At 49.2% G+C, this 26,445-nt stretch overlaps 3 protein-coding genes across 9 annotated transcripts in view; 2 read left to right on the plus strand and 1 right to left on the minus strand.

Annotated features, from left to right (window-relative positions):
* TPRN (taperin) overlaps nucleotides 1-4,594 on the plus strand; it is a 28,381-nt gene extending 23,787 nt beyond the window's left edge. For all 7 annotated transcript variants that reach the window (XM_043498664.1, XM_043498667.1, XM_043498665.1 and 4 more), the window contains 3 exons: nucleotides 996-1,173; nucleotides 1,833-1,963; nucleotides 2,601-4,594. In XM_043498664.1, the coding sequence (XP_043354599.1) occupies nucleotides 996-1,173; nucleotides 1,833-1,963; nucleotides 2,601-2,663 (372 nt within the window). In that variant the 3' untranslated portion in view covers nucleotides 2,664-4,594. The remainder of the gene's footprint in view (nucleotides 1-995; nucleotides 1,174-1,832; nucleotides 1,964-2,600) is intronic.
* Nucleotides 4,595-8,223: 3,629 nt separating this feature from the next.
* Nucleotides 8,224-16,625, minus strand: SSNA1 (SS nuclear autoantigen 1). Its single transcript, XM_038374262.2, has 3 exons — nucleotides 16,476-16,625; nucleotides 16,033-16,232; nucleotides 8,224-8,455 (listed from the first exon to the last, which is right to left on the minus strand). Exons 1-3 carry the CDS (start codon nucleotides 16,525-16,527, stop codon nucleotides 8,354-8,356), a joined length of 354 nt encoding a protein of 117 aa, XP_038230190.1. The 5' UTR covers nucleotides 16,528-16,625; the 3' UTR covers nucleotides 8,224-8,353.
* Nucleotides 16,586-26,445, plus strand: part of ANAPC2 (anaphase promoting complex subunit 2) — a 30,250-nt gene continuing 20,390 nt past the window's right edge. Inside the window, exons 1-3 of the mRNA XM_038374260.2 lie at nucleotides 16,586-16,786; nucleotides 18,587-19,209; nucleotides 20,924-21,056. Coding sequence (XP_038230188.1) covers nucleotides 16,700-16,786; nucleotides 18,587-19,209; nucleotides 20,924-21,056 — 843 coding nt within the window. The 5' untranslated portion in view covers nucleotides 16,586-16,699. The remainder of the gene's footprint in view (nucleotides 16,787-18,586; nucleotides 19,210-20,923; nucleotides 21,057-26,445) is intronic.

The following is a 26,445-nucleotide window of genomic DNA, read 5'->3' on the forward strand; positions in this document are numbered from 1 at the left end:
TGCTGGCTCCAGGCAAGGGCATTTTTGGGCTCTCTTTGCGAAGGATTTGGCCATTCCCCCATTACTCACTGGGCTGGCAGAGTCAGGGAGTTCCTCATCTTGCTGTTGGATAGGCCTGTGGTGCCTCAGATGCCACCCTGGGGCTCTGTAGTTAATGTGTTCATGGATGGGTCCTTTTCCAGCCTCGCTGTGGGTCCTGCACATGATGGGGCAGTTGAGTGCCCGGAGCTGAGGGTCCTGCACTCTGAAGTCCCAGGCTTTTCTGTGGTGAATTGCCCTGGATGTGCATTCTCATCGTGCTGGCAATCACAGTGAGAAGGGGTTGAGGGAGCTGTTGGTGTCTCACTCTGGAGTTCAGGCCCCTCTGTAGCTGCGCTCTGGGGTTGCGCTGGGGGTGGCGCAGTGCTATGGGAGCTGAGCCCCCTGTGAGTGGGAAGTCGCTTCCTGATTTTTGGAGCAGAGGTGTTGCTCCCCTGTGTCCAGGCAGGGCCTGTGGAGGGGAAGTCCCAGATGACTGGGTTGCTGTAGTGCACTGCGTGTGAGCCCCCAGAGCCATGCCTGGCGATCTGTTGGGGGAAAGGATGCTCCTTGCAGGGAGCTCTGAAGGTGATGCTGCTTCCTCTGCTTCTGGTTTGGATTTGAAGATTGGGTTTGACCCAGAACCTGTTTGGTGCTCTGGGGCCTGGCTTGATCTGAGGGCTTCCTCCCTGGCGGTACCATCACAGGCAAGGAGCCCACGCTAAGAGCGTGAGGCTCAGGGAGGGGGCTCTGGGCTGCACGTCCTGCTCCAGTTTGCTGTCTGCCCTTTAGATAGTGCTGTGAAGCTGGGTCTGTGTGGGCGAGTCGGGGGTCACTTTGTAGGGCAGGTGTATCTTAAGGCAGGAGCAAAGTCATTGCATCTGTCCTGGCTTTGCTGGCAGCAACCTGGCTGAGCCAGGGTGGGTAATGGTTGCTCAGTGCCCTGGTTCCCAATGACTCTCCTTGCTCTTCTCCAGATGAAGATCTCTTTCAATGAGACAAGTCTGCAGACCACATTCGAGTACCCTTCTGAGAGCTCACTGGTGGAGGAGGAAGAGTCTTCCTCAGAAGTGGAAGATGACGAGGAGGACAAGCCCTCTTCCCTGTTCATTCCACGCCCAACCTGCACCATGCACGCCAACGTGCCCAGCTCAGGTGAGCCGGGCAATCTGTCGCCAACCTGTTCCTGCTCCAGACCTGCCCTATGGATGGGCTGAGCTGGGAGTGCTGGCACTTGGGGACTTACCAGGGTTTAGGCAGCACGCACTTGGTGTAGGTGCTCTGCAGCCAGCCCAGCAGAACTGACCCACTCCCAGATCAAGGCAGATTTGGGGAACAGGAATAGGCAAATGGTTGCAGGGCTCCTGAATTCCCTGTGAGCAGCGGAGCAGAAGTGGGTCTTAAAAGGAATTTAATGTGGACAAAACCCAAATAGGGGGAGGGGAATCCCAAGCTCCTCCCACTTGAGATGGCCCTCTCAGTGGATTGTGCAGTATCAGTGCTTGCCCTGCTGGTTCCCCCTCTGAGTGTAACTGCAGGGACATCTGCAGAGGGGGTAGCTGCAGCCACTAGAGCCAGGGCAGAAGCTGCTCGACCCCACCGTAGGAGCCCAGGCCCCCACTAGCCCCCATATGATCCCCTGACAGGAGCCTGGCAGTGAATCCTCTTCCCGTGTGCATCAGGCTGGGCTGGACCCTCTGCAGGTTGGATGACGTGGCCCAGAGGAAATCCCCCTTTTGGGAGGGGAGCGGCTGGCTGGCTGCTGGGGTCCTGCTCTGGTCAGTAGCTCTGAAGTGTCTGTCTCCTCCATGCAGGTTTCTCCAGCTACACTCCAAAGCACTCTGTGGAGTTCAGCAAGTGGCAGGAGCAGGAATACGAGGAGCAGCCTGCCACTGCTGCCGGGCCCCTCCTGAAAGAGGCCAATCCCACAGGGAACCAGGTCATGGTAAGAGTTCAGAGCGAGGTGTGCGGGAGTGGGTGGGGGGCATGCCGAGTCACGTGCCCCCCAGATGGCTCAGTCACATTGTGTGGTGGGGCAGCTGAGCTGGTGAGGTGCACTGGGCAGGCAGAGGCAGGATGAACAGCCTTTTTTGGGGAGGGAGGGGAGGAAGGGTTCTGCTTTCCAGGAGGGGGAGACTGTGGGTGAGGGGGGCATGACTCAGCTGTTCTGGGGTTGTGGCCACCTCACAATCAGCAGACATGGTTCAGAGCAGTACTTTCCTGAGCCCACTTATTGCGGTCTGGCTCTTAGCCTAGCACTGAAGTGCTGCCGCCAGCTGGGATGCAGAGGAGAGGGGGACATCCTTCCATGCGGCATTGTGGAACGGGGAGCCCACAGCAGAACCAAGGGTCAGATCGGCTAGCAGATGCTTCCGCTGCAGCCAGTGGCCTCCCGCTGCCTGTATACATAGGGGAGACTAATGCAGCTGCCAGCTTGTGTGCCTTCCTCTGGGGACTGATGAAGCATGTTCAGCACAGAAATGGGGCATGGCCATCAGTCACTGCCATCCCAAAGCATAGGCATCCCTGGCCATAGGACTCGCAAGGCTTCCACTCCCCAGCTCCTCTCTTCTCTCCTGTAGCTTACCCCGGCCGATCAGAGTGGCCTCTCCGACTTCAGCAGTGAGCCTGCCCTGTACTTCTGACTCCTGGGCCATGCCACCTGCAGCACTCCGGCTGAGCAGGGAACCTGGCAGCTTTCCCTGTGTTCTGTTCTCAACGTCCTCGGATGCGCTTCGTGGGATGGAGACTTTCTGAAGCACCACAGAAACGGGCTGCTGGCCCCAGCCACTCCACTTTGTCACAGGCCCTGCTGCCTGAGGGGGACTAGATGCCACTGGGTATTTCGGGAGAATATTTGCACAGGATTCTGGGGGACACCTGCTAGTTCCAAGGTAGCTGTCGTGTTCTGCCTGTGGCCTTACACATTCCTTCAAGAGCAGCTGCCAATAGCCTTCTGCGAATGACTCAGTAAGAGCAAGTCTCTAGCCCCTTGATACAGCCAGAGTGGGCTCTAGAAAGGCTTGGGGACTCTCTTCTCAGTGGAGAAGCTCTGGTTGAAAGTCTCTGCTGTTTGAGCACTGAGGGATCTCCGGGGTTGTCTGTGAATCATGTTAGCAGTTGAACCCAGGAAAGCAGCTGTGGTCTGGGACCTGCATTGCAACAGGAGCAACTGCTGCCACTTTGGTGTTCAGCTTGGAGGCTGTTGGAGATTAATAGCGAAGTCCCAGCCCAAGCATATTTCTGGGCCTGCTATGCAGCTGTTGTGGAGCCCAGTGAGTCAGCCTTCTTGGCTGAAAGTGGGGTACGCACAGTGGGGTGAAGCATGGTAGGAGAATGGGCAAATTGTTCTCTGCTGCAGATCAGTAAGAAAATGATCGATAAAAGCTGGAGTGTCCCCAGCCTACAATGCTGGTTTGCTCCCTATGGGCAGCTGGACCTGCATGACTTGGCCCCTTGAAAGAGTTCCCAAGCACTGGTGATAGCTTTGATCTTCCCTAGCTCAGCTGTTGGTGTCTCGGGCTCTAAGCACTGTCACTCCTGCTGTCGTTTGCCTGTTCTCCACCCGGCAGTTGTTGGCTTCTGAATCTGAGTGCCAACTGCTGGGCCCAAGACATGTCCAGTGCCTGTGCTCCAGGCCCCGGAGCAGACCGCAGAATTGAGAACTGCCCTGTTAAACCTGCACCTGGCCTTTCTCACGCCTCTGCTCCAAAGTGCAAAAGGGCCATTTCTCTGCTTTCTTCCACAGAGGCCTGAACAAGAAATATGCTGTTCTCTATGGAGTTTTTATAATTCACCTTCACTAATTGGTAATGCAAGCCAATATGCAATGCAGTCTGCTAGGCTCTGTCACTGCTGGTGGACACATCTCTAGTACTGTAGACTCAGGGTCAGAATAGCGCTCTCTGTAAAAGACCAATGTTCATGAACTGAACATTGCTGCTAATGTGACTTCTGCTCCTGGGATTAAAGGAAATGTGGCCAGCACAGAGCTGGACTCTTTGGGCATTGTGGATGGGAAGGTGGTATCTGAGCCCGCCACCTCCTCCAAAGGACCAAGCTTGCGTCGTTCTGATTTAAATCTACTGATGTTTGTTAGTTTGTCTGATGGTGTCCAATCAAAGCGTCTGTGATTGTGTCTGAATAGAAAATCTTTTGTATACCTTGCACTTACCTTGATGATCGCATATACAGAGCAAAAGGGGAGGGTGTCTCTATGTACCCTCTGGCATTCATGGCCAGACTTTTGGCAGAGCCTGCCCTAGTGACCTAACTGGGAACTGCTACTTCTGAAAACTCAACTGCTCCACTGACACTTTGCCAGGTTTGCTGGAGGAGCCCAGTACCTCCACCCCGCCCCCTTTCTGCCCTTGTAACACTTTGTGCTTCCAAATTGCATGAAAGGACCCATGTGACTCCCACGTGTATTGTTGCCTGGTGATTTTTAGTACTTTGGAATTACAGAAATTCAAAAGAACTTTCTTGGTGGTTTGATAAATGGGATCTAATAAATAACATGGCAGTGAGCCCTCTGTGCTGATGGTTGTCCCTGCTAACCAGTGGTGAGCGTGTTCAACGAAATACACGCTCTGATCAGTTAAGAGCAGAAACCCGAGAGATCATCTTCATTCTCAGAAAGGGTATGGGGGCAACATATGCTATTGCCAGTGCTGGGGCCCCTAAGCCATTTAGGAGAAGAGGAATGGGAATTCTTACTGACTGCACCCTGGTCCAATTGCCAAACACTAAGTACGTTGATGTGCATAGTAATTAGCCACCTGCTAGGCTGACTGCAACAGACAGCCGAGCCTTTCTCCATAGGCCATAAGGGGAGTTAGTTTTGGGAGTCAGCAGAGGAGGGTTTAGGGGAGTTAGTGACCATGGGAGGATCTTCGAAGGAGCTGCAGCTTGGAGAGCCTCTAAAGCAGAAAAAGGGCCAACAAGCCCCTGGAAAGATCACCAGGCCTGACCTCCAGAGATGGTGCTGAGAAGGAACGAGGGATGGCTGGTGAGCAGAGTGAGGAAAGGAGTAGATTCACCCAGCCTAAAGGGGAGAAAAACAGGAGCTGTAGTGTCAGCCCAGACCCCAAACTTGCCTCCTTTGTCACACACCCTTCAACTTTTTTCCCTGTCTTATGCTTCCCATGCAGTCACTCTTCATTGTGTGGAAAGGGAGCCCTACTGAGAACTTGGGGACAGTATAAACCAGTGGTTTTCAAACTGGGGTATGTGAGCTGTTGCTGGGGGTATATGAGAAAAATTCTGTACTGGGGACCAATAAATTTTCTTTAGTAAGACTTGTATCTATGAATAGATAGGGTCATAATGGCACTCAGATGGGCGTATGCAGTAGACTGTTATTTAGAAAGGTGTATGCAGCCTAAAATGTTTGAAAACCACTGGCATAAATCAAACTGCATTTAATCTGTAGTTACCAGGAGGTCTTTTGGGCATGAGAGCATAGCGGCAGCATTCCTAGTAGCTCACAAATGCTTGGCTGGAACCAGGCAGATCTTTCCGCCAAGGACCAAAGTGTGACCCTGTTGAAATCGCGAGGGTGCAGGGAGCTTGTTCAAATGGAACCCCTGGGGAGGTGCTTTCCTCCTATTCTACTGCCCAGAGCAGCCCTGCTGGAGACCTTCCTCCTTGCTAATCCTTGGAACTTCCCCTGGAGCTGCAGCTCAGCAAAACTTCCAGCAAGGGGAAGGAAGTTGCTTAGTTGAATTTTAACTTTAATTTTTAATTTTAATTTTATTAACTCATTGAACTGGCTCTGACTCCAATTCTGACAGGGCCAGGAGCTATGTCAGCCAATCACCAGTGCTCTGCCCATGACTGGCATGCTGCTGTTTTACAGGTACAAACAGATCTAGTGCCTCCAATTTGGCAAGAGTACTTGGGGCAGATGCCCAGCTTGTGGTACGCCACTGCTCACGGCCTTGGCTGCGTGCTTAGTTCTCTTTTTTCCCCCCTCCAACCCCGCCCCCCAGCCAAAGTCTTGTTTCAAGCAGGGTCCTGAGGCTACTATACTTCTCAGTCTAGAGCGGGGGTTCTCAATCTTTTTATTTGAGGCCCTCCTCAACATGCTATGGGGGTAGCTCAGGGTGCATGGAGGAGGTAGCTAGGGCCTGTGTGCAGGCATGGGGTAGCTCAGGGATGTGTGGCAGGAGGGCTCCCGTGTGGTCACTGCTCCCCAAGGGCTCTGCTGGGCAGCTCATACCAGCTGCGTGAACGGAGGAGCAGCTGCAACTGCAGGCACCAGCAGCAACTGGGGAAATGCCGTGGTTACCTGCTCCATGACACCAGCCAGGGCAGCAGCTGCCCACACTGCCCAACTCTGGCTTTCCTCCTCTGACCTGGCCAGGGGCTGGGGTCTTGGGAGCAGGGACAGGAGAAAGAGGGGGGTGTGAGGCTTCCCCTGGGACTGGCCTGCTCTGGCACTGCAAGGGGGGGAGGCAACGGGTGTGAGGGCTCAGGGATTTCAGCCCCATAGTGGGGGGTGCTGGGGCTTGGGGATTTCAGCCTTGTGGTGTCCTGCAGCCCCCCTGAAAGGGCTCATGGTCCTGCAGGGGACTGCAGACCCCCAGTGGAGAACTGCTGGTCTAGACTTCATTCCTCTCCAGCAGGGCAGGAGGTGGTGATCTAGGGTCTCTTGGGAGGGGGAGGTGCTGCCTCCCCTGGGAGCTGCCATAGCTCAGAGTGCTGCTGCTCCCTGTCTTGAAGGGCTACCCTCCTAGTTCCAGGGTGTGCTCTGCTGCTGGCACCTCCCAGCCAGCCCCAGCTTCTCCATCCCCTCCCTTCCTGCTGCATCGTGGGAACACACTGTGCCCTGCTCCCTCCACTGCTCCTGTCAAAGCAAACCATCCACTGTCTTACTCCTGAGAGAATCTGGTGCCAAAAAATTAAAAATTATGTGCACAATATTTTAAAATTCTGCAAACTTTGTCAATAAGTAAATGTGGCTCCAGCATGGAACTGGGGAGCACAGACTGCTGGCTGCATGGAGGTGGGTCATTACTCTGAAGCCCTCACCTCCCCCAGTACAGGGACTTGGCGGTTAGGCTGCACCTGACCCTGACACAGTGAAAGGGCTGGGCCTGCTCCAGAAATAACCTGGGGCCCTGCCCCTCTGTGCCAGGTGCACTAGGTGTGGGTTGGCAAGCTCAACCCAGCAGGATCAAAGTGTGGAGGGGCTTACTGTAGGGGGATCCAGATGTTGGGTGAGAGGTTTCTGTGTGGGGCAATCTGCATGCAGACAGCTCAGTGGGAGATCTGGATGCACAGGGCTTATTGTGGGGTTCTGGGTGCAGGAGCAATGGGACTCTGCAGGGGATCCAGGTGAAGGTGGTTGGGGCTCAGTGGGGGAGTCTGGGTGCTGAGGGAGTGGGGCTTGATGGGGTGGGAGTCCAGGTGCAGCAGGGTGGGGTGGTGGGCTTGTCAGAAGGATCCAGGTGTAGGGGGAGTAGGGCTTGTCAGGGTGAGGGTTTGATGGGCCTGCTTAACAGGGGAGCCCTAGCTGCTGCTGAGGGGACACTGCATGCCAGGCTCCAGCTTCCCCCTGCAAATCCCCTCTCCCCTTTTCGTTTCCATCTCACTCTCATGTTCCCCTCCCCCTGCTCTATTCCACCCCCTTCCTTCCATACTGTACTGCTTCTTCTCCCCAGCCGGCACTCACTGCTGCACAGAAAAGAGGAAGGCTCCCACCACACACAAGGGAAACCCAAGTGACACTAGGACCCAGCAGGTGGCATTCAGCTGCAGATTCAGCAAAGCCTAGAGGCGGCCTCCTTCAGCAGGGCAGCTCTGTGCTTGCAGAAATGGGGTGGGGGGAGGCAGTATCATGTAATCCTGTGCCTTGCCTCGCCTCTGGTTTGGGGGGGAATCTCCCCCAAAACTGCACCCATGGTCATCCCCATATCCACCCCCCATTTTCTGCAGGGAAGCACAGGAATTCTGCAGGGTGGCGGCATCTGTGGGCCTGCAGTGGTGCAGAATCCCCCCAGGAGGAACTGTATGAAGGGGAAAGTGCTAAAGTCCCAAGTTGCATTTCTTCCCTGGCCTGAGGCTGCTGCTTATAGGCACAGTTGCACTTCCACAGCCTCATGATCCCATTAACTGGCATTTGTTACACACGCATCCTGAGTTTTGCTGGATGGGGCTTGAATTGGAATGGATTCCCACCTGGCACTGCAATGAACACTTACATTTGCAAAACAAAGACTTTATTAGACATTGCTTCCACTCCAAGCCCCTAGATTAGAATACCAGCAGGGGCCAGGGCCAGGAGGCGCTGCAGCTCCCCAGAGTGATTGCCAGAATGTTTGAATCTAAATGCTCAGCTCTCCTCTGTGATGCTACTTTTCAGTTCTGTGGCTCTGCTCAGATTCCCAGCTTCCTTCTTCAGGACATTGAGCAGCGTCTGGGAACTCTCCAGGATCTGGGAGGACGGGAAACAAGTTACTTCATTTTATGGAAACTGAACATTTCTCTTAGCCTGAGCTTGATTTTGAACAAGTTGCCAAGGGAGTCAGTGAGTCTTCAGCACCCAGAGCCTTTAACTCAAGCCTGGGTGTCTCTTCCTGAGAAATATGCTCTAGCTCAGACCCACATTCCAGGCTCAAGGCAGGAATCACTGGATGAATGTTCTCTGGCTGTGTTATGCAGGAGATCAGACTAGATGGTCCCGATGGTCCATTTTGGCCTTAGCATCTAGCAATATTAACAAAGGCAATTTGTTTAAAAATAGTTAATGGAACTGGTGCAAACTGTCGTTTATAGATGTTAAGGCCAGAAGTGACCCCTGATCATCCAATCCGACTTGCAGCATAACCCAGAGATTCCTGCATCAAACCAGTAACTTGGAGTTGAACTCAAATGTATGTTAGACATCCAATCTTAGACTCCAATGGCTACTGAAGTATTTCATATGAACAGGAACAGCTTCAACAGGAGAAACAGAGCCCCACTGTTCCTATGTCTCAGGGGCTAAGGCAATCTTCTGGGACATGGGCGATCCAACTTCAAGTCCCTGGTCTGATTCAGGCAGCATAGAGATTTAACCCAGCTCCCCTTCAAACTGTGAGCACTCTAACCACAGAGCTAATGGGTGGAGAGCACTTCCTCCTCCTTGGTTTTTCCTGAGAAAGGAAATTCTCTTTATTCACAGGCTGATCTAGTTAAAAAAAAAAAAACCATGCATAAAAATGTTAAATTTCCATTGTGATGAAATTTCTAAACATTTATTCCTCATTTTAATAATGCACTCTTCTGAGCACAAACAAAACCCTGATCCCAACAGAGTAATTGTCTTGATTTCAATATGTAACTAAGATTTGAGGCTGTGTCAGTGACAAAATAATTCCTAGGTCACTGCAAGCTATGTCCCTGTGATTGCTGGACAGTTCTGAAAAGCCTGAGCCATGCCCTCCCTAATCCAAAGTTTAATTTCTGTGCAAACTGATGTGACTTGTCATTTCCATTTTGCAAGAGCTCCTTGAATAAGAAACTGCATTTGACTGGCTACAGATTACAAACATCTCCAATCACCACAAGCACCATATCCCTATAACTGTTAGCCTGAGGGGTCATTACAGGTAGAAAGAAAGCTGTAGGAATAACCTACAATCCTGGCAGCCATGGGTGGATTCATACAAGCCTGGGAACACTCAGAGCTGGCCTTTCTGAGATAATAGCTTTGAGTTCAGAAGGAAAAGAACAGAGCTATGCCAGCTCCAGAAGGCATGTTCTCCCACAGAAAGTGCAGAGTACCCCTTGCAGCTGCGTACAGCTCCCAGAAAGACCAGACAACAGCTAGCTCAACTACTGCTATCAAGAAGTTCTGATATATTTGATCATTTTCCTGGTCTCAAATTGCCTGAGAAGAAGCTAGATTTTCTGTAGATCTTTATTACTTATTTGATTTATGGTAGTGCCTAGAACTCCAGCCAAGGGTCACGGCCCTATTGTGCTAGGTGTTGTGCAGACAGTCCATGTCCCAGACAGCCGATAATGCACAGGACTGACAGGATGCAACAAGGGCTAACTAGTAGTTGTAATTGTTTTTAAAATAACTTGTGACAAAACATCAGCTGCGTTTGCAGAAAATGGCCTTTTTTGTTGTTTGCTCATATAGAAAATGCTCAGTAGACTTAGGGGTGATATGGAGCATCAGTTTGCACAGAAATGACACTTTGGGCCAAGGTGGGGTATGCCCCAGACTCTCCAGAACCGTCCAACAGTCACAGGGATGGGGCTTAGAGATCTGCCAAGTATTTTGTCACTGACGTCCTCAAATGTCAGTTACTTACTGAAATTCAGAGCCAATTACACCATGTGGATGGGAGTTTTACCAGTGTGTCTCACCAAAGTGTATTCTTAAAATAGGAATAACTATTGTAACAGAATCAACATTTCCATTTTCATGGATGAATTTCTCCAAACTTCAGCCTTTGAGAAAGGGACTGGGAGAGGACAACAAGCTTCAGCCTGGGATTTGACAATGACACAAAAGGAGACAGCAAGGCGATGAAGCTAAGATAGCAGAAAGTAGCACCAGCCAGTGGAGACCAGAGGAAGCACTGGTGCTCACCAGGGTGAGATTGAGAATATGCTCTAGAGGTCTGGTTAACCATTCAGAGCTCAGGACATGCAAGGCTGGGACAGAAACACTTTTCATTATGCTCAGGAGCCAAATACCATGCTCAGTTTGCTTTATATATAGGGCTTATCTGACAGTTGCAGAGAAGCTCAGCCCCCCACGAACGCCAGAGGCTAAGGAGAGGGCTGGGATTCCTAGTGGAACCCTCCCATGACCAACTCCACTCATCACCTCTAATAAGTGCCTGTTCCTGCTCTAGCAAGTGGAAGGCAGAAGTAGCCCTCCTTTTCTACTCCTGGCTGCTCTCTGCAATCTTCCTCCTCTGCCCTTGTTATAAGCCTGCTGTTACTCTACCCCCTTTGCCCCTCTCTGGTTTTGGGTGCCCTCTGTGTGAATAGCAGTGTCCCAGCTTTCCCATTGGCCCAGATTATTCACATTTCCACCACTCCCCAGAGGGTGAGAAACCTTAGCCATGAAACTAACCAGAACCTAGTAATTTTCATCCTGTTGCCACCTTGAGGAGCTGGAACAGAGGCACTGGAATGATCTGTTTGCACACTCCAGCACAGAGCCCTGGCATGGGGACTAGTTTAAAGCATATTGGTGAAGAACTCTTTTTAAAATGGAAGCTGAACTTCCTCAGCAGTAGATGGCACTGTTATTCATTATCAGGGTTATTCCAGTATGGTTGTAGCTAGAGGCCACCGGGAAGGAGGAATAGCTCAGTGGTTTGGGTATTGGCCTGCTAAACCCAGGGTTGTGAGCTCAATCTTTGAGGGGGCCATTTAGGGATCTGGGGCAAAAATTGGGGATTAGTCCTGCTTTGAGCAGGGGGTTGGACTAGATGACCTCCTAAGGTCCCTTCCAACCCTGATATTCTAAAAGGGCCCCATTGTGCTAGGCACCAGCTGTAGAGTAAGGTGAAGAGCAGTAGGGAAAGGGACAGAATACACAAGCACAAGTGATGTGAGGCAGCAAATAGCACCTTAGTTCCCCCAGGTTTTTGGTTTGGTTTTGTTGCTCTAAACCTTCAGTTAGTGTTCTGAGGGGGAGGGGGAATAACCAAAAGGGAAAGACAAGGGAGGTGGGGAGGAAGAAGTCACTACGTCATAGTGCAGGGAATCAGTGTGGAACTTACATGCCATCATCAGCACCCCAGGTGCCTTCCTGAACCTGTCCTGCAGCTGCAGAGGCTTCACCCTCTAGTTGGCTGCTCCCTGCAGTCTCTCTCAAAGGCCACATGGCTGAGGTGAGGGGGAGGCTGCATGAGTACTAGTGCCCTGGGGTGGGTGAAGGGGGGTCTGCAAAGTTCTGGGTCCAGGAGATGCTGGAGGAGAGCGGTGGACCAGGCTAAGCCCTATTTTACCTTCCCCTGCCTGACCCTACCACTGCAGAACTATCTGCTTCAATTGCTCTCTGCAGGCACTGCCCCTTGCCCCCAGCCCACACACTTGAAAAGAAAAGGGTCTCACTCACCCCTGTTGAGTAGGGTTTTCAAGTCTTGTCTTTTACAATGTTTGAGTATCTATGACAGCAGCAGAGTGCTGGCAACAGACGCACCCAAAGCTTCATTCACCTTGGAATGAAAGCTGCGGGTATTCAGCCCAGCCCAGTGCTCCTCACATCCTTCCAGAATGGGAGACTTCCATTCCCAAAACTTGAACACTGTAGCAACAGGAAAGGCAGTTCAAGTGACACTTCCCACACAACACATCCAAAGAGCCTTAACTCTGCCTTGAGGTGTTCCTTGGGAAGATCACAGCACCTTACCCCTCCCTAAGCTTTTGCCTTGTGTGAGACAGCAGCAAGCACACCCTGGAGCCATGAGGCTGTCCTAAGTATAAGGAGGGTTCAAAGTACCGTAAGAGTCCTTATCCAGAGCTGTGCAGGGCCCAGAGACAATCGCAGGTTTTGCTAGGAATGGATAAGGCGCTCTGAGCCATGCACAGAATGCCAGTGGGAGAAGGTGGTAGACAGGTTTAAGAAAGAAATGCCTGCACAACACCCTGTATCCTAGGGGACTGTGCACTGAGGTTAGAGCCAGGAGTCTACATGTTCAATTCTCCTCTTCCACGGCATGCTGTTGCAATTTCTGTTCCCTTCAAAACCCTTATTATTGGCCAAGGCCCCATATCTCGAGGTAGACAGAGAGGTTACTTAACAGTAACTGTTGATCTTTAAGAGTTGCCCCTGTGCATTCACACTCATGGGATGGCACTCCCAGATGCACGCTATGGAACCCTCCTCTAACTGGTATATAACGAAGAGGACAGGTCACCTGGGCACAGGTCTGGACTGTTCGATAAGCGGGGCACATGCAAACAATATGTGTTTTAATACAGCGAAATGTAAATGTACGTAACTAGGAACAAAGCATGTCGGTCATACTTACAAGATGGGGAATTCTATCCTGGGAAGCAGTGACTGAAAAAGATTTGGGGGTTGTGGTGGATAATCAGCTGAACATCCTAGTGCAATTCAGTGGCCAAAAGGGCTAATGCGATCCCTGGATGCATGAAGAGGGGAATCTCGAGTAAGAGCAGAGAGCTTATTTTACCCTGTATTTGGCACAGATGCGATTGCTGCTGGAATCCTGTGTCCTGTTCTGGTGTCCACAATTCAAGAAGGATGTTGATAAATTGGAGAGGGTTCAGAGAAGAGCCATGAGATGATTTAAGGATAGGAAAACCTGCCTTAGAGTGATGAACTCAAGGGGTTGAATCTATTTAGCTTAAGAAAGAGGAAGTTAAGGAGTGACTTGATTACAGCCTTTAAGTACCTACATAGGGAACAAATAATTGATGACAGGCTCTTCAGTCTAGCGGAGAAAGGTCTAACATGATTCAATACCTGGAAGTTGAAAACTAGACAAATTCAGACTGGAAATAAAGTGTAAATTTTTTTACAGTGAGTAATTAACCACCAGATCAATTTACCAAGGGTTGTGGTGGATTCTCCATCACTAAAAATTTTTAAATCAAGACAATGTTTTTCTAAAATCTCTGCTGTAAGGATGATTGTGGGGCAGTTCTCCGTCCTGTGTTATGCAGGAGGTCAAAGTAGATGACCACAATGATCTCTTCTGGCCTTGGAATCTATGAAAGGTCCTCTGTCAGCCTGCTAAATTGTTCCAATGGTTAATGACCCTCACTGTAAAAAAGGTACGCCATATTCCCAGTCTGATGTTAGCTGCTGAAGCTAGACGAATTCAGACTGTCCACATGTGGTGTGTTGTTGTGCTGAATCTTGGTTACACCACATGGAAGGGTCTCAGATATTCCAGACCCAGCACTTGAGCCCCTAGCTGAGATCAGTGCTGATACCATGGCTGGAATTGACAGCTTAGCCCCGCTTGCTGTAAATTTCAGTGCAGAGGAAGGTTGTTCCCAATGGTGCACAGAACTCTGGCCATCCAGAGGTTCAACAGCCATAAGGGCCTCTCCCATGAGGTGTGCTAGAGCCAGCAGTCCTGGTGAGGAGGTAAAAGCCTTATGGGTGGCACACTGGGCCAGGGAATAAGTTTTACAGGACAGAATAAGAAATTAAGCACTGGACACAGGCATCCAACTTGGAAGATCCGTGGGCACAACGCACATCTGTTATAACGCTGCACAGAGTTGCTGGCTCCTTTAAGGGGAATCTGAACCCAGGCTACCCCTGAGAAGCTAGTTTAAAGGGAAAGACAGTTAATTGAATAAAGAACACCTGTGCCTCATAAACGATCATTGGAACTCAGCTGCAGAAAGGTGCTGACAGAAAGAGAAACTCTCATAAGCAGAGGTGTGCTAGAGTCAACAAGAGGGCTGGGCAACCTCTGAGGCCCAGGGCAGAGATTGGATTTCAGGTTTATTTGTATTTAATAAAGTAGAACTGCAGCAGAGGAATCTAATCTCACACTTTCTTGGACTTTGTGGAGTTCTTAAGGGCCCTGAGAGAAGAGCAACTGAGGCAGGGAGTGCCTGCAGTGCCAACCCTAAGGAGGAGGAGGTGCTACATGGTAGGCATGCCCTACAACAAACACCTTTTGGGGGTCCAGCCCAGTCATAGTCCTAGTGATGGGGCAAGCCTGGGGGCTTGAATGTTAAATTTGGGGAAATATCTCTTTTCTGAGACACTATAAAACCATACTATTTACCTAAAATCCAAACTAAAGTTATATGGATGTACACTTTTGGCAAACTAAGTCTAATGGGGTTAGGAAAGCAACAACCATGGCAGAGGGTTGCTTCTACTCTCTGTGTTGATGATGATGATGGAGTGGAAACAGGGAGGGATGCATTCCCTGGGAGGTGGGTGCAAAGGAGCCCAAGGGATACAGCTTTCAGGAGGGTCATAGATTCATAGATACTAAGGTCAGAAGGGACCATTCTGATCATCTAGTCCGACCTCCTGCACAGCGCAGGCCACAGAATCTCACCCACCCTCTCCTATGAAAAACCTCACCCATGTCTGAGCTATTGAAGTCCTTAAATCATGGTTCAAAGACTTCAAGGAGCAGAGAAGCCTCCCTCCAGTCAACCATGCCCCGTGCTACAGAGGAAGGCGAAAAACCTCCAGGGCCTCTCCAATCGGCCCTGGAGGAAAACTCCTTCCCGACCCCAAATATGGCGATCAGCTAAACCCTGAGCATGTGGGCAAGATTCACCCGCCAGATACCCAGGAAAGAATTTTCTATTTTCCACCTGCTCATCACTAGGGAATATCATCCCATAGGGGGAACACACGCGGCTCTCAAAGAAAGAAATCTGAGGTTGCACTAGGGCGCTTCAGGTGGAGCTGGAAACATATCCCATAATCTCAAAGCCCCAAGTCTCACCCAATCTGCCTTCCGAAATGAACGTGCCAAGCCTGCTTATCCTGTCGGTCAGGGTTATTCTAACCAACAGGCCACACTGCCCTTCCAGAAGCAGGAGGAGAGCCCAGGACTCCCCCTTCCCAGTGTTGTAATGCTGGCCAGCAAGCCACCCGCAACACACTCAAGTGGCAGAGGGCAGCGGTATGGGTCTGAAGGGCCCTGTGGTCAAGCTGGGCGGTGCCCGGTTGTTGCAAGTTTGAGTATTGTTTTTCTGGCAGCCGTAACCCTCTTTCGGGAGAGCCGTGGAGAAGCCGTAGCTGGAGCATCTCCCCAAGGCGGGAAGTGCCGTAGCCAAGAGGAAGGCCAAGGCGCCGTGGCAGGAAACTCAGCTCACGTTGGTAGAGCTCTTCGTAGGCCACAGCGGGATTGTGGCCCAGGAATGATCTGAAGCTAGGTTCAGCCCCAGCACAAAGCCCGGCTTCGCCTGGCTCTGGATTGCAGGTTAGGGCTTGAGCTGGACACCAGAGGCCCTGCCTCCGTGCTTTCGCAGCCGCACACGAGCCCCCAGAGCGCAAGGGGCCGCCCTGGAGAAATCAATCCCGCGCCTCCGGGGGCCAGATACCTTCGCGTAGGCAGCCTCGGTCTCGGCGATGGTTTGCTCAAACGCGTTGCGGGTGGCCATCTTGCGAGCCAGGCTCTCGTTGACGCGGGCCAGTTTCTCCGTCAGGAGCCGGATGTCGTTTTGCAGCTTGTTCTTCTCCTCCTCCTCCCGCTGGATCTGCTGGCTCAGCTCAGCCCGCTTGGTGCACAGCTCCTCGATGCCTGGGGGCAGGAGGCGAGTCAGGGCCCCGGGCAGCTGAGGGCCCGTCCCGCAAGCACCCGCCGTGGGCGAGGCATCCCTCGGGGCACCATCCGCATGGCGGGCGACCCAGGCCCCGATCCCAGCCCGGGGACGCGCCCATCCCAGACTTTGCTGTGAGGCCTGGCCTGGGCCCGCCACTCGATGCCCCTTGAAAGCGCTGGGGGCCCGCCCCGGCCCCGCCCCCGCGCCCCGGCCGCGCTCACACTTGACCAGCTCGTTGTTGTAGCTCTGCAGCGCCGCCCCCTGCTGAGTCATCGCGCCCCGAGCCTCCGGCCCCGGCCTCTAACGGTCTGCGGCGCTCGCGCCGCCCCGCCCCCGCCTCGCACCGCCCCGGCCCCGGCCGGCCCCGGCCCCGCCCCCGCCTCGCGCCGCCTCGGCCCCGCCCCCGCCTCGCGCCGCCTCACATCCTCCCGGCGCGCGGGGCCGCATGGAGGCGGCGGGGCCTGGCCCGGAGCTGTCGGCGGCCTGGCGCGCGCTGAGCACCGGCCTGGTGCCGCCCGCCGCCCTGGGGCTGGTGAGTGAGAGCGGCAGGGCCGCGGCCTCGTTCGCCCCGCCCCCTCTCCCAGCACCCCACGCCCGCCAGTCTGGGGACCCCCCCCGAGCTCCCAGGCGGTGACCGGCTCGGTGCTGGCCGGACCTCGCCGGACCCCCCTGGGTGCAGGGTGTGAGCGGGGCTGATGATCCCAGGGAAGGGCCCTAGGAGGCTGTTCAGGGTCTAAGCTCCGGGGGGCAGGAGGGGCACTGTCTGTACAGCACCCGGCACACCGGGGTCACTACCTCTTGGGCCTCTTGATGTTACTGCAGTAGAAATGTTTATTGTTAATAGAGCTGAACAAACCACTTCAGAAACTAGGAAATCTGGAGTTAAGCTTAGAGACTAACAAATGTATTAGAGCCTAAGCTTTTGTGAGCGACAGCTCACTTCATCGGATGCATTTGGTGGAAAAATGCATTTGTGTTTTTTTTTCCCACCAAATGCATCCGATGAAGTGAGCTGTAGCTCACGAAAGCTTAGGCCCAAATAAATTTGTTAGTCTCTAAGGTGCCGCAAGTCCTCCTTTTCTTTTTGCGAATACAGACTAACACGGCTGCTACTCTGAAACCTGGAGTTAAGCTTGCGCTTGTAATGGGGCCAAATATGCAGAATTTGACAGGTCAGGTAACTAGACTGTCTTAACTCTGCTGGCCTACGCACGGCCACCTTCTTGTGCCATTGCTCCTTTCAGGGACAGCATCAGAAATACAGACCCCTGGTTTTCTCATTTGTGTCCTGTATTTGTTTCTAAGGTTTGTTACTGTACTGGCCTTGCCTCTTTTCAGAAATGCTGTAATTTCATGACCTGGGAGGTTTCCACATGGACTCATGGTTAATTGGCAGCACGTAGGATCATCGAGCCCCACCATGGGAGCTCCTGAGCATCCTCAGCTCCTTGCAGGATTTTTTGGGGGTAATGTCCATTTTCACCATGCTGTTCACGTGATCGTTATAGATGAGTAAGGTAGCCTGACTTTCTTTTTTTATTAGGGCATCACTTGGACAGCAGAGTTAAGGTAGTGCCTTTGGACCTCTTATAAGCGCAGACTTAACTCTGAATTTCCTGGGTCTCTAAATTTTGTTTAAATCTAATTGTTCTTGAAAAGTGACAAACCAGAGAAATGGATGTGCCTGCATTCTAACAACATTTTTATGTGGGAATTTCCTTAGTTTTTGTTCCTGCAAAGTCAAATATGGTCACAAGAGCATGTCCACAGGCCTTGGGATCTCCACAGGAGTTCAGAGAGTGCCCCTATTTTTAGAATCTTCTAATTTGGGAACCAATTCACTTTACATTTTCTAGAAAAATTCATCTTGTTTCTAAATCTAATCTGCCAGTTCTGAGGAAGTCTGAGTATTTCTGCTGGTTTTAGAGGGGACATATAACAGAAACTTACATGCACCATTATTAATGCTGAATGGCTGCCGTTGTGGCTTTCTGCTCTTAGATAAATAGGCCAGTCAGCTTATGGCTTCCATGGCAGCTGCCAGCAAGGGGAACAGTTGTTGCCAATCGCAGTGTTCATACTTGTGATGTGGGCACCTTCCCATCAGGAGCAGTACTGAGACCCCAGCCACTCCAAAGAGGGAACACCAAACAGCAGTTGATTGTTAACCTAGGGTCACCCTGACACATGTGACCCAACTACCTACTGGTGACAGGCTCCATTCATATCCTACTCACTGTTCTCTGAAATGGTCTTTCTTCTGATTTGCAAAGTCCAGCGTTAGTAATTTTTTGGTGCCCATGCTTGTATTTAACTTGATGTCTCTCTTTAGGCAGCACCTAGATCTGATTCAGTGGGGCTGCTGAAAGACGGTGATTTGCGGGCTGCTGTGGAAGTGCTGCGACGCTATGACTTGCACTCTGTCCTAGAAGAATGGTTCACTGAAGTTTTACAGACAGACCTTCAGGCAAATATAGCTCCTGAGTTCTGGAATTGTATTGGCCAGTATGAAAACACAGCTGAAGAACCACAGTGCTCCTTGCTTCTCCTGGATGCGTTTTGTCTGCTCAAGTGCCGCCTAGACCCTTATCTAAACAGCTTGGACCTTCTGGAAAAATGGACCAAAATGGGCTTGCTCCTTGGAACAGGCTCCCAGATGCTGCGAGAGAAAGTCTATACCATGTTCAAAGCCATCCTCTTCTTCACCACCACAAAGACTTTCCAGGAGATGATCCAGCAGTTCTACAGCCACACCTTCAAGATTTACATGCGGCAGTGGAAGAAGGGTGAAGACAGAATGAACGAGTGCGAGAGCAGCATGAGTGAAAACGAACAAGAGAGTGACATGGAGGATGGAGGAGGAGATGGCCTGCAGTGCATGGGCTGCAGCAGTAAAAAAGAGCAGTGCTGGTGTCCCACAGCCATGGAGCAGTTTCAGCAGCTCAATGAAATCCTGTGCGTATCTTAAAAGGAGGGGTCTGTTAGACAGAATGAACACAAAACCCGTATAGGAGCCCATCAGCAGGCTACATAGATTTTTAAGGCCAGAAAGGATCTTTATGATCGAGTCTGACCTGGACAGCACAGACCAGAGACTCTCACTCAGTGGTGCTTTCATCAAGCCCATGATTTGTGGTTGAGCTAAGAGCATATTATTAGACAAACAGGTTCTGGTGATGGTGCGTGAGCATCCCTTGACCTGGACACGGTGTTCTTTGATTGGTGTTCTTTAAAGGGAGAATGTTTATAAGTGAAAGATTTTCTGTCCCCCCAAAGTTAAGGTTCCTGAAGAAGTTGGTCACGTTTAATATGGAAAAACAGGAGTAGTTCATCTGGTGGTACTAAGGGTGCAAAGCATAGTTGCCCTTCATTACTCCTCAGAGATGTTTGGAGAAGGCCTGCATTGAGGGGTTGAAAAACAGTCCTACTTGTTTCCCCATTAGAAATATCAGGTCTTACTGGCAGTGTCTGGCTGGCAGATGCTATAGGCGATTGGAGAATTAGTGGGTTATACCATCACAGGAGAGAATAGGATTCTTAGTCTGTTTAAAATCTCTTGGTTTTTATTTTTGATGCCGATTTAATGTAAGCTCCTGACAGGCCCCTGGGAGAAAAGATTTGCTAAAGAGCCAGCCCCCTCTCTCTTTGGTTCAGGGATGTGAAAGCTCCCACTCCAGTTCTCTGGTCCTCTATGCTGATAGGGAGCTACAGCTGGAGATTCTGTCAGTCCCTAAGATTACCCACAGAGGCATTAACAGAGTGTTGTATGTGTTTAAAAATAAATAAATCTAACCCCCAACTTTATGTAACGTTAACTGAATTTATGGCATTGTAAAAAACCAAAGACCAGGAAGGAATGAAAGGACTAGGAGTTTGACTCCTTACCTTTTCTTCCTGGCTGGGAATGAAAAAAACCCCTTTGTGTTATAAGTTTGGAAAGGAGTTTCTTCCCTGTAGCGTTGTTTGATGAACTTTTTGATGGTCAAAACCTGTGAAATGCTCAAAAGGCATTATTTTTGTTAAAAGTAACATTTCATTGTATAGAATATATGTATTTCGTCTCCAGATCTGCTTTTCCCCAGTAGATTAGTATAACAATTTGATATGACTTGGACTATATCACGTTATACCATATCCTGTTGTTTGGAATTCATGGGTTTTATATTTATATTTATATTTATTTATATTTATATTTATTTATATTTATATTATATATATTTATATATAATATTTATATATATATTTATATACACTAATTTTCTTTCCATTAATGTTTGATGTTGTAAGTTTGGTTCCAGTTGCCCTATTTTCTATTTTTTTTCCCCCTTCCTAGTGGATAAAAACCCTTCCCAAATAACCACCCTTCTTATTGAGCAAACCCAATCCCCCTCAAGTCTGTTATCCAGGTAGACGTTTATACAGTGCCGATCACCTTGGTATTTAAGCACCCAAGTACCGTACAATGTTGACATCAGACAGGGTTAGAAATGCTCCTCTGTCTGTGCTGCTGTGTCTGTGTGGAGAGAGGCCAGTTCCTGATCTGACACCTGCTAGCTAATGTGCAGTACAGACCTCTACTCCTTCCCTCCCCTGAACCCAGTTACTTTACACTTTGTTTCATGCTTCCCTGTCTGCATGCTCTGAATGAGGCTGCTGTTTATGTCTGCAGTCACAGGCTGAACTTGCTGGAGAGAGTGAGTGCTAATGCTGTCACCACCATCCTGCACAAGATGATAGAGGAGAGGATGGAGCGCAGATGCAGGGGAGAATATGAGCGCTCTTTCCTGAATGAGTTCCAGGAGGTAAGGCCCACAGCAGCCAGGAGCTGTTCTGGTGGCGGCATGTGCTTATTTCTGTCACAAGTTAAAGGGTTGATGTCAAAATGAAACTCCTATTGGAAGAAATCCTAATTTGGCCTGCCAAGCCCCCCCAACTGTTGACATAGAAGCCCGTGGAAATACCCCATTTCATAGATTCACAGAGTTTAAGCCTGGAAGGGACCATTGTGATCACCTAGTCTGACATTCTGCAGAACACAGGTCATTACAATTCATTGTTTCCCCTGTATTAATTAAAGAATTAATTCAGGGAATTCCTACAGCCTGGGTTATGCTGGAGGTCAGAGTAGATAATTACAATTGTCCTTTCTAGCTTTCAGAAACATAAGAATAGCCATACTGGGTTACTGGGGACTTTTCCCCACAAAAGTCCATCTAGCCCAGTATCCTGTCTTCCAGCAGTGGTCAGTGCCAAGTGCTTCAGGGAGAATGAATAGAACTGGTAATCATCAAGTGATCCATCCCCTGTCGCCAATTCCCAGCTTTTGGCAAACAGGCTAGGGACACCATCCCTGCCCATCCTGGCTAACAGTCATCGATTAACCTATCCTCCATTAACTTATCTAGTTCATTTATGTACCCTATTATAGTCTTGGCCTTCACAACATCCTCTGGCAGAGATGTTTAAACTCTATGAATCTATGTACTGAGCCCAATAATTGGTGTTTGGCTGAAGGATAATTTTCAGAAAAGCATCCAGTTTTGATCTGAAGACCTCAATAGGTGGAGAATCCACCACTTCTCTTGGGAGTTTGTGCCAATTGTTAATCACCCTCGTTAAAAAATTGTGCCTAATTTCTCATTTGAATTTATCTTGCTTGAGCTTCTAGCTATTGGTTCTTCTGCCTTTTTCTGCTAAATTAAAGAGACCTTTAGTATCTGCTGTTTTCTCCCCCATAAAAGTACTCGTACACCATAATTTAGTCACCTTTGTCTTCTTTTTGATAAACTAAACAGATTGTGCTCTTTAAGTCTTTCACTGTAAGGATTTTTCTCCAGCCCTCAAATCATTTTTGTGGCTCGTTTCTCCATCCTCTCTAGTTTTTCAATTGCCTTTTAAAAATGTGGACTCCAGGACTGGATGCAATATTCTGGTATCGGTCTCACCAATGCCATATATCGAGGTAAAATCATCTCCCTGCTCCTACTCATTCCTCCCCTGCTTATACAGCCCAGGATGGCATTAGCTCTTTTTGTCACAGCATTGCACTGGGAGCTCATGTCCACTCTGACCCTCAGTCCTTGTCAGAGTCACTGCTTTCCTATATACAGCCCCCTATTCTGTAGGTATAGCCTGCATTCCTGGATCCTAGGTATATCATTTTGCACTTGACTGTATTAAATGCATTTGACATCTTATGAAGTGATCCAGATCACTCTGTATGACTGCACTGTCTTTATTATTTACCATTCCAGTCTTTGTCATTCACAAATTTTATAAGCATTGATTTTACATTTACTTCCAGATCATTGATGAGAATGTTAAATAGGGTTGGACTTACCCAATTCCTGCAGAACCCTATTAGAAGTTCCCTGTCGCAGGGTGACTGGACCCTGCAAGAAAGGGAGCAGGGCTGAATGCACCTGCTGCCCAGTTGGGTTTAAGGGAAAGTGTCTGAGTCTTATAAAGAGGGAGAGAGCTGCAGAGAGGACCCATGCTGTGATGGTGTGGGAGCATAATGGGGGCAAACTGCTTCAGCAGTGTTACTGAGCATGCTCAGTACAAGCCAAGCAACAAATCTGAGGGGGCACATGACCCTGCATGTCCCCCCATGTTGCCTCTGGACTAACAGCTGCATAATCTGGGAGCATAATGTAGTAAAATCTCATTCCATGAGCAAGTTAGTGATAGAAAGATAAGGGCGATGTCATTTGATTTGTAAAAATCTACAGAATCCTAATTTCAGTGGTGTCACCCTCTGTGGCAAGGTGAGGGGTGGACGACTCATTGCCCCTCAGCTCCCAGCTCCAAGTCCTCCAGTTGGTGGAAACAACGTCATCAGAAATGGGTAAGGTTGGGTATCATTCGAAAGCCCTTTATCCCACAAACACAATGGAACCAAATATGACAAACCTAGAACAATTATGTAGATATACGTTTGTTTAAAAATCAGTGTTTTTTAAATTATACTTTACCACAGGGATACATTGTTCACATAAAGATACCCATCTTTGGTAAACCTAGGGAAGTTAGCCTTGACATGTAGGATTGAAAACATTTATTCATCAAAATCATCAGTGTTGTCTCCATCTAGGGACCATTGTTAGATGTGTTGTCACACTGATCCTTGTCCATGCTGCACTCACATCTCTGTGCAAGGCAGGCTGCCGGCCAAATGTTTGCAGCATCTGGTTTTTGCACATGAGCATTTGATTAGCTAAAGAATTGATTCAGGAGTGCATGATATTTACATGTAACTGGTGTGATCAGTCCATCCTCCAAGACCCATCCATGTCTGATGAGGAAGGTAGTTTTGGATGCGTTCAACCATCCCAGAGTCGTTCCATGGCTTGATAATTTGCCCTCTTGATATCAGGTAAAAATGCATCCCATGTTGGTTGGCAATTTTTCTCCATTTCTCTGCTTCTTGCTAAACATCCACCAACATAACTCTGCAAGTGTCGTAATGTTGGTCTTCAAATGGTAAACTCGGCACATGAACGCATCCAGTGCGTTTATGATCTCATCAGTGACTGTCTCAGGCATTCCAGGCACCTTCAGAGCAAGGAGAGAGTCTTCAGAGACTGAATCAAATGCCTTCTAGTAAGATAATGTGGCCTTTCCAGCCCACCTTCCAGTAATGCCACATCCTGGGCATCGAAACCTGGCAGTGCAGTGGCTTTTTATGGTCCAAGTGATCGGAAAACACCTCTGAGGGATATACAGCAATTCTGTTCCTCCGCAGCAGGCACAAAAAGAATCTTGCAGAAGCCTTGGGTAACATCTCACAGAGAGCACTAGAAGGTCTTGATCTTGTGCAAAAATCTGGAGTTTAGTAGCACCTCTCTGGCATTGATGGCATGCAAGATAATTTTAGCATCCATCTCCTCATGGGAAAAAACAAAAACTCTATAGAACAGTGGGAGGCAGCAGCTTTATTATGCTATGAGATGACAACATTCTTCGAGAAATTCTTCTCATGCTGGAGTGTTTTTCCACAGGGTGTGTGGTTAACTTGTCCTTTGTGTGGGTATGAGACAGTTCATTGTGATGTTGGAGATATTTACGAAATCAATTATTTTGTATTGAACAAGTGTATACCTTTAGAGTTTCTTCTTTCTGGTAATATTTTTAATTGATTCCTCTGCATACATGTCAAACACAAGGTGGACTTCATCATAGGTCCAGTATTTTCTATGTAGCCTCATAATGAAGTGTTCAGCCAAATCTCGGAAGGTGTAAACAGTTTGTTTCTCGAGAGCTTGTACCTCAGCCATACCATCTATGATTAGTATGCTGAAAGGCCTCTGTTGGCATAAGGTATCAGTCACATTGTCAGTAGGTGCTGGCATATGAAAACCATGCAATATGTGCATTCGTTTGCTTTTTGCCTGGCACATAAGTATTGTTCTATTGTATTCAAACATCAATTGTGATACCATGGAAAACTTGTATTTCCCAAAGTCACACGCAGATCAACATCACGCTGAGATCTGGGCATGACCAGGAGATGAGCAAACAATGACCTGTCTGTAGTCAGCTCTGTAAGAGTCTTTGCCACCTTCATTCTGACTTTATTCTTGCATTCGAGCACAGCTGGAGTCTGTTCTTGATTGGGGCCCATAGATTGATGGAGCCTTGGATAATTCTTCGGGTTTTGAACGTTTCTTACAAGTCATGATCCAAAGTAGCCATTTGACTGACATCTTTAGCTGTCTTATCACTGAAGACTGCTTGTGTCATGATATTAATAAGCTTTGGTCCATCAGATGCGAATGGATTGCAAGTGTGAGTAACCTCATCCTGTAGCTTAAAATTGTCCCTTCTTGGCATTTAACAGCATTTAATGAGTTTAATGAGTCTGGATGGTGCGTGGTTGCTTCTGGGAAAAACATCCCAGCCATGCAGCCATTTAAATTTTACTTTCCATGCTATGCTCTTGCTAAGAGTGACTGCTTCATTCAGTTTCTCACCTGACTTGCATGCTGAAAGTTAGTGGATGCCTTTGGGTTCTGGCTTACCACAGAAGAAGCAGTGATCGTCTCAAAATGCATGCCACAAGACCTAGTATAAGGCGAGTCTCACCCACAGCTGGCACTTCTACCGGCATCTTCAACTATTTCTTGATGCTCAGTGTATTTCCTCTCCAACCTTTCCAAATTCAGTTTATGGATGCATTTCTTATAGCATGTAAGGTGCCATTGAGCATTGTGTTTAACCAAGTCTTCTGCGGTGGTATGCTCCAAAGATTGAGGAAGTAGTCAGTACTCATTGTTTCCCCATTGATGCCTAAAAATGATCAAGACCAAAGTAAAAACAAGGATTTTGTAATAAATTACATTGAGATTGTAATTAATTGTTATGTAGTGTATATTACATAACTGTACATATAGTATGCGAATTGATTCCTGTAATTTTTGGCTGGATGCTGACAGATTAACCAGTGCCTCATTACAACTCTTGGTATAATAAAGAAAGCTGATAATCAGTACTACCGAACTGCTTCTTTTTTGCTGATGGCTCCATGTGGACAGCAAGGAGGGTGATAGGCTTTGTTGCCTGGTAGGAAATGCTACAGCCATCCCTAGTGCTGGCCTTGGGGATCCCTGCTGGGGAAGAGCCATTCATTCAAGGATGGGCATCCCCACGACTTTGTGAATGTCTGAGGAAATGTAGATCTTCAGCAGGTGGCAACTTGGTGCTGCAGCGTCTGTCAATGTACCTACCTACATGCCTCTAGCTTTCATCCAGATCATACCACTCGATCCATTGTCTACAGCCAAGCTCTACGATATAACCGCATTTGCTCCAACCCCTCAGACAGAGACAAACACCTACAAGATCTCTATCATGCATTCTTACAACTACAATACCCACCTGCTGAAGTGAAGAAACAGATTGACAGAGCCAGAAGAGTACCCAGAAGTCACCTACTACAGGACAGGCCCAACAAAGAAAATAACAGAACGCCACTAGCCATCACCTTCAGCCCCCAACTAAAACCTCTCCACCGCATCATCAAGGATCTACAACCTATCCTGAAGGACGACCCATCACTCTCACAGATCTTGGGAGACAGGCCAGTCCTTGCTTACAGACAGCCCCCCAATCTGAAGCAAATACTCACCAACAACCACACACCACACAACAGAACCACTAACCCAGGAACCTATCCTTGCAACAAAGCCCGTT

Source organism: Dermochelys coriacea, chromosome 16, assembly GCF_009764565.3.
Source record: "Dermochelys coriacea isolate rDerCor1 chromosome 16, rDerCor1.pri.v4, whole genome shotgun sequence".
NCBI lineage: Eukaryota > Metazoa > Chordata > Testudines > Dermochelyidae > Dermochelys > Dermochelys coriacea.